The sequence below is a fragment of the Siniperca chuatsi genome, linkage group LG19 (assembly GCF_020085105.1).
Source record: "Siniperca chuatsi isolate FFG_IHB_CAS linkage group LG19, ASM2008510v1, whole genome shotgun sequence".
NCBI classification, from domain to species: Eukaryota; Metazoa; Chordata; class Actinopteri; order Centrarchiformes; family Sinipercidae; genus Siniperca; species Siniperca chuatsi.
The window spans coordinates 15669200-15680515 of record NC_058060.1 but is presented as its reverse complement, the minus strand read 5'-3'; the positions used below and the strand labels follow the sequence as shown (position 1 = coordinate 15680515).

Sequence of the window (11316 nt, the reverse complement as noted above, 5' to 3'; positions counted from 1 at the left end):
CCAAAATGACCTCTCCCTTCGTTTATTCACGAGTTGATTCCTGGTACTTTTAAGTAATTTCAAATAATCAGGTGAGCGAGTTACTGTTTTTTTTTTTTAACTATTAGAAAACAGCTCATCTCTAAAATTAAAAAGCTTTTTTGTGTGATGCCTATTTTTATTTTAATCTTTTATTTTATTTTGATTTGTTTGTCTTTCATATTTATTGTTGTAAAGCACGTTGTTACCTGTTTTGAAAAGCGCTATACAAAAAAACTATTATTATTACTACTACTTTTATTAATTGCAATCACTAAATTAAGCTCTGACCTTTTAAAAGAGAAGTAATTAAAAGTAGTTAAGATGATTTCTAGGAAGAAAGCATCTTAAGGGCAGGGTGCTAAAGAGTATGTGTGATATGCAGAGAGACCAGTTCAACAGCACTGATGACATCATTAGAAACTATGAGGTCAGACAGGCAAACACACAAACAACATTATTCTTTTTCCCCATGTTTTAATTCTTTGGGAGTAAACATGATGAAAGTATTGGACAGCAGAGCGTCTTACACATTCACACAGCAAAGTACACAACACCGCACAGCGTAAAACACAACCATAAAAACAAAAAGAAAGAACAAAAGCCTTCACGTCAAAATGCTCGGAATAAATAGGCTGATCTTATTAAATTTATATTTAATACTCTCCTGTACAGATGGTCTATGAATTACAATACATCAACTGAACAATCCCCTTCAGGAAGAGCAACACGGATACACACAGAAATCATGTAAACAGAGAAAGGAAGGTAAAGAGATCCCTCTTTCATACACACATTAAATCCACACGCATGCAAAATCAGTGACCTTGCAGAGGATCCAGAGGACGCCGATATGAGGCAACAAATAATGAATACAGTACATCTTTCTCTTTTCCCCTCCACATGAAAATGCACGCATGCACACACACACACACTCTCACAAAAAGGAGCACAGGGGAGCACAGAGGTTTTTGGGGATACGAGGAGGTGGAATGTGATTCTGCAGTGGAGGGCTCAGAGATGAAAACCGGAAATCTTGCGAGAGGTGGGAGCCTACTCTTCCAACGTACGGAAGGCATTCTGCATGTCTTCCAGTAGCTGAGCGTACTCGGCCTTGATCTTAGCCTCACCGTCTTTCACTGGGTCCTGTACCAACAAAGAAATACAGTCTTACAAAAGTGAACAGAAAATAGGAGGCCTAAGCAGACTGTGCACTGGCCATCAATCTCATGGTGTTCTACAGATGTCATTTGGGTAAAAAAAAAAAAAAAACAATGTACAGACTTGAAACTGTCACAGCTTACTTTTGGTTCATTCAAGTACATTTTAAATAATCTGGACAACAGCACTCTTGGTCAAAGCATTTGCTTCTTAATTGCTTTTGCCTCGTTTCGTTGCTTTGGAAACTCATACCTGATTGTGCATCTTAACTGGATATTGTCTACACTCTTTTGTAGCACGTGTCAGTTAGCCTGTTTATGTTGTTTGTATTTATTGTTGTAACAATGTTTTTATGCTGCCCTTTCGGCCAGGCCTCTCATGAAAAAAGAAAACCTGATGGGTGGAGGTCATTGCTTTAGGCAAAGTTGAAGCAATTAACATTCCACTAACTTATTGTGATTGTCTCAACTATTAGATGCAGCAAATGATACCTCAACAAGCTCAAAGACACTCTTCATCTAATGTAAAGGCAGACTTTCTACCGCACATTACAATAAGAATACTGTATGTTGATGAGGCAAAATTCAAATAAAACGGCAAATTTGACAAACATTTATACAGCAGTCCTCAACCTTTTTACCTTGTGACTTCTGGAGAATGTTGACTGCTTTAAATAAAAAAGAAGTTTCCCTTTGATTTCTTTTGATTATGAGTCTTAGAGCTTGAAAAGTATTCCATAGTTTACAAGAAATAAAGCAAGAATTCTAAAAAAATTGTTGTGGTATGAAGATAAAATACATGTAAATATGTTAATTTCCTGTGGGTAAAATCAACCTGAGAACCACTAAATTAACACATAAGGCAGAGGAGACGTAGATATATATAAATTCGTTAGCACACACAAAAAAACACACCTTGAATTTCATTGAGCTGAGCCTGTAGAGGATTTCTCCCATGTGCTCCCTGATCATGGCCCAAGTGATCTTGTTGTCGCTCTGAGCTGTGGTCTCCACTGCGTGCCGCGCCATGTCGTAGAAAGCAATCGTGTTGGAGAGAATGCCCACTGTCTTATAGAAGGGACAGAACCTGAGGAGAAATAAGTAATCAGTAGATTAGATCAGCAATTTCTTTAAAGGTTTCAAGCTATTTCAGATCAGATCTCACAGAGATTACCCAGTGGAAAAAACTGCATTTTCTCTCCAGGACTTTTCCACGAGTGTGACTGAAAGTGAGTGAGTACATGCTGTGTTGGGTGTGATGTTACCTGTCATAAGGAGTGTAACCATTCTGCTGCAGGAAGTCGTCTTTGATCAATTTGGCCACTTCTAGAGTGATTTTATCTGTTTCTGCCAGCGATGCCTGTTAAAAAAAATGTTTAAAATTACTTCAAAAATGTGTTAGAACAAGGAGATATAGAATAAATCTGATTTCTTTCCAATGTGTTTCTGACTTTGAAGCTAACTACATGGAAAGGGGAAAATCAGATCAAAGCCACCGATTTACATTACCTTTCCGACGAGCTGCACAATCTCAGCCAGGTCCTCCTCCTCCTGCAGGATTTCCTTGGCCTTGGTACGCAGGGGCACGAACTCGGGGAAGTGCTTGTCGTAATACTCATCCAGAGCACGAGTGTATTTGCTGTAGCTGATCAGCCAGTTCACAGAGGGAAAGTGCTTCCTCTGAGCCAGCTTCTTATCCAGACCCCAGAACACCTGAGAGAGGAAATAACCGGAACATAATAAAGTAAAGAACCAAGCACCTTTAATCAACGCGGCTTAATTAGATTGACGGCGGGATCAGAATTTGATAATTTACCTGTACAATACCAAGAGTGGCTGAAGTAACAGGGTCAGAGAAGTCACCACCAGGAGGCGATACACTGAAGAAAGAGCAAACTGTTTAATTTAACTGTGATATTACACTTACAGTCCACACAAGATGTGCAGAGTAATGTCTACCTCTAGTGGACAACATCAAGCTGTACTCACGCTCCTACAATACTGACGCTGCCCTCCCTCTCAGGGTTGCCCAGACACTTCACCCTTCCAGCGCGTTCATAGAAGGAGGCGAGACGGGCGCCCAGGTAGGCAGGATAACCACTGTCTGTGGGCAGTCATCATTTAGAAGGAGGCAAAAGCATCAACAAGCAAGCAACAAACACAAAAGATTGTAAATTACGACCAAAACTTTCTTCTTTGGTTAATAGGATCTTCCTATAAATTTACTAAATAAAGAATTGTTTCTTCTGACATTGATATGAGAAGTGAAACGCAGAATAGAGCGGTTCTTTGTTAGTTTTAGGAAATTCACAGATTCACTCCCACTTCCTTTTATAATGTAGATACTAATAACTACAAAAGACCTCAATTATGGAAAAATTTACCAGCAGGCATCTCAGCCAAACGGCCAGAAATCTCCCTGAGAGCCTCGGCCCAACGGGAGGTGGAGTCGGCCATCATGCTCACGTTGTAACCCATGTCTCTGAAGTACTCAGACAGCGTGATCCCTGCCAAAACAAAGTGAGTTAGTATGCACTACTCATCAATCACAGGAAGCGAGTGAATGAGACTCTTTATTCTTACATATGTAAATGATCACAGAGTATTTCCGGGGTGTTGTTGACAGTTACCTGTGTAGATAGAGGCTTCTCTGGCAGCTACAGGCATGTTGGAGGTGTTGGCCACCAGTGCTGTTCTCTTCATGATGCTCTCTGTCTTCCCATCCACTTCCATGGTCAGCTGTTTGCCAGACAAAACTGTCAGAACACCAATCAAAAGTCATTCTAGTTTGGATACAACGCTGCCGCCCTCGCTACCCACCTCGGGGAAGTCTCGCAGTACTTCTGACATCTCGTTACCACGCTCCCCACAGCCTACGTAGATGATGACATCACTGTTGGAGTACTTGGACAGGGACTGAGAGATGACAGTCTTTCCACAGCCAAAGGCTCCTGGGATGGCTGTGGTTCCTCCCTGCACACATCTTCACACAGAGAAAAGAGGAGAGTCAAAAAGAAACTCCAACGCAGGAAAAGTGCTGATAGGGAAAACACAAGGTTAAAAGGAGGATGCGAGCCTCACGGGAAAAGTGCGTCCAGCACTCTCTGTCCAGTCAGCAGCGGGTGATTGGCGGGCAGCTTCTCTGTGACGGGCCGCACTTGTCTGACGGGCCACACTTGCACCATGGTGAACTTCTCCTTCACCCCCTCAAACTCCAGCTCCATCACCACGTCCTGACACAGAGACACACACACACGCCATCAGCACAAAGCAACACCGAACAAGTTTACACATGTGAGAGCCACATGTGTGAGGAATTTCCGCTAGGCCTCATCTGTAGAGATGTGGGTAACAGTTGAAAGCACAGAAACACGGCTACAGTCACGTAGGGGTCACTTGCTACCCTAGAAATGGAGTTAATCTCTGTGCCCTCTTAGCCATAGCTCACTGTGCTGTCTCCCAATCTGTCTCTTCAGGCTGGGAGGGAACAGCTGGGAAGGCAGATGGGGCCATTACCTAGGCAACCCCCAGGCCACTGTGGTAGCTTCTGTCTCTTAGAAGAAAATACTGACTTATTTTCCAACGTGACTGTAGGTAAGATTTACTGTTCATCTTCCAATAGAAAGAGCACACATATTTAGGCTAAAGGTTCCTAAACTTGTTAGGAGAACACATTAGACTCTATAGTGCTAGTAGGGGATAAATATTGTGGAACAGGAAGAAACCTTCAGACTTGGTTTGGGCACTGCACTGGGTTCAACTTGTACTGCTGATACCACAGTCTCCTTGATCAAGCCTCATTAAACATTCCTGTGTAAGACATCCAGAGTCTCCTGAAGTCTTCATCTGAGTTGACCAGCTCACAAAGGTTTTTCCATCACACAAGTTACTTCACAGCCATAGCTGGAGGTGCGGCGGACTCACAGTGACGTCGTAGTTTCCAGGCGGAGCCACGTAGGTTACAGTGCCTCTGTTTTTGGGAGGCAGCATGACCTTGTGCTTGATGAGGGAGTTCTCGTACACCATGCCATAGATGTCTCCCCCTGTGATGTGACTGCCAACCTATTGGTGATAAAAAAAAAAAAAAGGAAGTTGACGTACATTTAATTCAGCTGATAATTTAAACATGTCAAGCTGAAGGTCAGACACATACCCGCAAGCTCTTGCTGGGTAAAAACTCCCACTTGAGGTCTCGGTTGAGCGCTCCAATGTTTACACCTCTGGGGATGTAGATGCTTTGTGTGAGGTCGTTGATGTCCTTTAGTGGTCGTTGGATACCATCAAAGATGGACCCCATGATTCCTGGACCCAACTCCACAGAGAGAGGTTTACCCGTCCGCAGCACAGGGTCTCCAACAGAGACACCGGCTGGATTCAAGCTCAGGAAAAAAAAGTTTGGACGGGAATGTAGGACTATTTCTAATATTAACTTTTACATATATAAGATAATACTATGCAACACTTAAAACATAAAGAAGAATTAGGAGTAGAGAGCAGTGGGAGGACGCCCTGCAGCAGATCCATTCTTTGTTTGTGTGTGCGACCTTACAGTTCAAGGTGTTACATAGATTACACTGGTCCAAACAAAACCTTAACAAAAATACTCCCAAATACTGATCCCACATGAGAGCTGTCATAATCTGTCAAATAATTCAGAAAGTATTTTTTGTTCAAAGTTATTGAATAGGCCTGTTGATTTAGACCATTTGACCACAGTTTTTGTATGTTATAGATCCTAATACAGTGAGAACTAGTTCAGAGTCTCACACAGTAACATTTGTCAGTCTGCTGGTCCCTAAATCATACAAACTGGATGAGAGAAGTAATGATGCACTTAGAATTAGAGAAAATAACATATTCATTAAAAAAAGGGCAGGAAGGTAAGTTCTATAAAATAGATCGTTTTAATCAGACCAGGAAATGAAGAATTTTGACAATCATCTTTACTATATTACTATTCATTTGTTCACCTCTTCCCAGTTTGTGGGACAGAAAATGTGCTGACCTTCTACAGACCCCTTACTGATTGGTTTCTCTACTGCACTTTTATTTCCTTTGTTGCATTTGGGGCAACTTACAACTTATTACTGCACTCTACCTGTATTTCTGGTGTCCTCTATTTGTATTTAATTTCATTTTATTTATTTAATTTCATGTTCTCTTATTTTTAAATCTTAATTGATTTTATTCTGGTTTTTATTGCTTATTGTTTTTTAATGTCGTTCTAATGCTTTTCTTTGCCTAAGTAACTATGCACTTTGAAATGCCTCTGTGTTTGAAATGTGCTATATAAATAAAGCGGCCTTGCCTTGCTTATCAGGGGTTATCCACATCCATTTTTTTAACCCCAAATTTGCCTTTCTTTCTTGCTTTAGAATGAAGATATTTTGCTTAATTATGTACTTCGATTTTTTAAAAACTTCTTTGATGGTAAGGGATAAAATATTTTATATGTTGTGTTTAATGTTATTGACTCAACATGATATATATTATCTATGTACAATACAAAATATATTTTGGATTTTGTCTCATTCTTATAGAGCTGTGTTTTCCGTGCTCTACTTGTTAAAAATAACAAAAATAGTGTTAATAAATATTATATTTCAGAATACAGGTCAGCATTCTTTCAAAACAGAGGTATCAGTAAACACAGACTTGGCTTGCGTTATATCAGTCTTTTCTCTCTTGTGTGTCATTTTTTTGGCCCCTGACTGAATCAAACTGATGGCTTAAAAGAAAGCACACCTTACAGCAGCCATACATTGGATCAATATGAAAGCAGTGACATAAAGTAAAGGAAGGGAACGGACAGCCATGTGGTCAAAAGGATACATGTCTCCTCGTAGACCTGGATGGTGGCCATGTCTCCCTCCAGCCTGATAATCTCTCCCACCAGCTCACTGTGGCCGACACGGACCAGCTCATACATGGCTGCTCCCGCCATAGCTGTAGCTGTCACCACTACAAAAGCAAACAAGGTAAACAATCAAACCACAGGAAGTCAACGAGCAGTAGCTGAACAAATCTGTCTCATTTTATTTCCTGCCTCAGCTCAAATATTGTTGTAAAGATGTGCATGCAGCCTACTTCGGATTTAAAGGCTTTTATAGTAATTCTGCTGTGTAATAAAGAGAAATCAGGACCAGAAATACTTTATTGATCCCCAAGGGGAAACTCTTTCGTTACAGAGTCGAGAAAGTTTGATAGTGGTGATAGCGTTTATGCGTGTTTGGTAGCCAACCTGGTCCGGAGACTCCATGAACGTATCCAAACTCGCTCTCTCTCTCCTCATCCCTGATCTTGGGCAGCTTGGACATGTCCATCTTCACAGGTTTATTAGTCTGACTGGAAGGAGAGCAGAGAGGGGAGGAATAATGTGAGGGGGACAACAGGCAACAGAGAACTAAAGGAAAGGAGAAAGTGAACCAGAGGACTGCAGGAGAGGCCATCCTCTCCTCTGCAATGGTCACTTTCAACAACATAACCTGTGTCTACATTTGAATTACTGAGAACTTTTACTAGCAGCCATAAAGCGGCCGTGGGTAAGAGTGCTTTGATTATTGCTGTTACAGTTAATTTCATCTGAGACCACGGAGTGTTACCAATCTGTTTAAGAGCTGAGCCAACATTAACCTGGTTAATATGAAAAGAATGAAATCTATTTAGTTCACAATGGGGAGAGAAACGAACGACTATGACGCGACTATGGTCTCAACACAACGGACAACAGGTGTATACAGGACAATCACTGTATGCAGCAGGATCCATCACTTTAAATACTGACGCCAACTCAAAGCAAAGTTCAATACCTGCAACAGAAAGTCATTTTCGAGATATTATTATGATATTTAACACATAATTCACAACAGATTCAGAAACCAAATGAATTTTATAAACGTAGAGGCAGAAAGAGGAAAAAAAATAGATAGAAAATTAATTTAAAAAAATAAAGCTATTATTGCCTGAATCCACAAATTCACAGACAAATATTTCCCCGACACTGTGCTGGTACCTTGGTAGTGGCACCTCCTACTGTAACCATGGAAACCTCCAGGAACATACGGCAACATCACAGCTCACGACTCGACTTTAGCATTACAGAGCCTGATCCAGGCCACACCCCCTCATCTCCTTCTCCTCCTTGCCTGCACACACACTTCAGGTACAGTAGTAAAGTCAGCATGATGCGTCAGACTAACTTTAGAGGGAAATCCCACAGAGCAGCACCCTTCACAAATGTACAGCTACATGTGTGCAAACACAGCTCCTTTTTCATACAGAGTGACAAATGTCTCCTAGGGGTGCATTTTTGCATAAAATTGTTCTCTCTCCTATTATTCATATTTTTCAGTCATTTTCACATCACATATCTGCTAGATCCTATCCTCAACTCAATTCGGCTACATGCAGGAGTAACACAAACACAAGCTGTCATCAGTCGTGACATAAACCCCATCCCCACAGAGAGCTGACTGCAGATGCTCTTCACACACTAAAGAGCAGCTTTATCTGCAATATACTGTGTGCATCAGACACAGTAGATCCAGTCAACATGCTCATACTACTTAAATGTATTTATTCCTCATTTTTCAATCTCTATCTCACAATCGTAGCACACATACACTACTCTACATCCATGCCCTTTTCTTGTCCTTCCCAGTGATGTACAGATCTTCCTGTTTACGCTGGCTGCTTAACCCATCTGTGCAGGAATATAGCAGCTCCACCAATGGGTCAATGCAGGAATTACAAGAATGACACCTAAAGACGTTTCACTCTGTTCTTCTAGCACATCATTTTTAGAAAAAAAGAACAATTCCCTTTCTTTCAATTGGCAATTATGTGTGTTTAATCTCCAAACACAAACTGAGCACACATTTACAAACATTTACAGGTATACCTGAACAATTGAAGTATCAATGTTCCTGATGCTTTTTAAAGAGCCTTCAAAGAGCAGCATATAGTTGGAAGATAAGGTCTACTGTTCAAATGATTCATTTACATAAGCTCACAGACAACTCTCTGCCTGCTTGATTTATTCTAATTCTACAGATCAACGTAGAATTACATGCAAAAGCCTTTTATGACAATTATATTACAATATTTGTTACAAGCCTCTTTACAAGCAGTTAAGGTCAAATTCTCTTGTAATAATAATCCTGGATACAACAAGAGACATGACACTTGATCATATGATCCTGGCACATGACTGGCTGGTCCCTGTGTGAGCCTCTTTAAGGAAGTGGAAAACTAGCATGGTGCAAAACTGGGAAGTACAAATTATGACTGTGTTAGGAAACACTGGAGATGGAGCGTACTAAAGATAATTTGACCCTTCATTATTACACTACTGACTTTAGATGTTATGTTGGCTAATTTGTGATGGATACTAAAGAAAGGTGGGAATGGCCAAATGTCGAATTAAAAGTGTTAGAAGGGAAACAAGAGAAGAGACAAGTATGCTGTACCTGTGTTTTCTGTATTTTTTTTGTCTGTCTATGTTCATTATTGGATATTTGAGCTAAAGGACAACACTGTAACAACACTGAGAAGAGGCATGCATATGTAGGTTCTGGTGCAAATAATAGCCTCAGAAATGTTACATGTAAGTGAGATGACGACGAAAAACATCCTGACACATTGATGTTAATAGCAAACTCCTTGAATGCAGGTGGCTGATCGCATGAAGCTCGATATAGCCTGTATATGGTATATGATGACTGGGGCTCTGTGGCATTGCTTTGAAACTGATCTCAATGCAGGATATTCAGTTTGATAGCTTTCCTCGAAATTGTACCCTAGCTAGCTTAAACTGACACAGCAAGAGGAGTTAAAAATCCGGCGGATGAATCATGAATAAACATGTCTGTAATTTCCATTCACTCCCACTTTGTTTTAAGAGTAAAAACAACGTCAGCTAGCTCTGTTCGGTATTATGAAAACGATAGCAAGACTGGTCTCTGGGCCTGGCTGAAAACTGCTGGCTCTAACGTTTTAGCGCAACGGGGTCACTAAATTATGTTAACAACACACAACAAAGGCAATGTCGTTTATAATATCGAGAACACACAAATATAATAGTTACCGTCTGGTTGTGAAGTGGTGGTTTACTGTCTTCCCTCGAGAGAGAAACGATGGTCGCTGCGATGCGTGACAGCAGACTGAGATCAGCTGACTTCATTCACTTGCTGCTCGGTTTTACTGCTCGGCCCCTGTAACTGCCGCCATTTTGGATCCGCCCCGATCCAAAAGGTGCCGCAAAGATTTTCAAGTGGTGAATATTGGTGATCGATCACTCTAGATCAGTATTCGTCGACAGCAAGCACTACTAAGAGCATGCGCAAGAATAACAGTTTATAATATAACTTATTATATAACTATCATTATAATATAATATTTTCTTCCTGTATAAACTAAGTCAAAAGACCATCAGTAACTGCATGTGTCAGACATTTCAAAGGAGTACAGGATGTGTGCCGAAATATAAATAGGACAGTAGATGTTTGTGGCTAAAATCTGTTTTGTGGAAATTGTAGGTTACCCTACATCTTGTAAAGGGGCCCTATGTCAAAATGCACTTTTAATTATATTTTCCTTTGTATTATGCTTTAATAGTGCACATTTCTAAATAATGTTGCATTTAATCTACTTAAAGAGACTATATATGCAGGGGCCAACAGCTAATTTTTGCCCCATGGCCCCCTAGCAGGTTAATGTGGCCCTAGTTTTTTAGACCAAGTATTACATACTTTACTTACACTCAGGCAGAGTGAGGGACCACCAAGGCCACGAGGAGCCTATCTCTAACAAGCTAAATATCTTTACAGCAACGTTTGAGCCAAAATGGAGATACTATCAAAACAAAATGTTGTGATTAATTATTTAATCCATCTGAGTATGTCTCTCTCTTAAAACATTATCTATAATGTGGCGATGTTAAAGGAAATAAATATTCTATATCCAAAAATTGTATTTCATGATAGCTCTCTTAAAACCTCTGGTTATGTATGTAAGGCTAGGTTTATGATTTTTATTTTGCTTGTGTGACAGTGTATCAAAAAGCATTTGCTTTTTTTCCAAATGTCTTTTAGCAATACTACAAAAATATTTTCAAAAATGAAAGTAGTTGTGAGATATG

At 40.3% G+C, this 11316-nt stretch overlaps 1 protein-coding gene across 1 annotated transcript; it reads right to left on the bottom strand.

Moving 5' to 3' along the window:
• Nucleotides 1–478: 478 nt before the first annotated feature.
• On the bottom strand, nucleotides 479–10420 carry atp6v1ab (ATPase H+ transporting V1 subunit Ab). Its single transcript, XM_044175738.1, has 15 exons — nucleotides 10264–10420; nucleotides 7420–7523; nucleotides 7011–7139; nucleotides 5332–5546; nucleotides 5103–5240; nucleotides 4260–4411; nucleotides 3999–4161; nucleotides 3809–3917; nucleotides 3563–3685; nucleotides 3168–3282; nucleotides 2995–3058; nucleotides 2688–2891; nucleotides 2444–2538; nucleotides 2094–2265; nucleotides 479–1164 (listed from the first exon to the last, which is right to left on the bottom strand). Exons 2-15 carry the CDS (start codon nucleotides 7499–7501, stop codon nucleotides 1072–1074), a joined length of 1854 nt encoding a protein of 617 aa, XP_044031673.1. The 5' UTR covers nucleotides 7502–7523; nucleotides 10264–10420; the 3' UTR covers nucleotides 479–1071.
• Nucleotides 10421–11316: the final 896 nt, after the last annotated feature.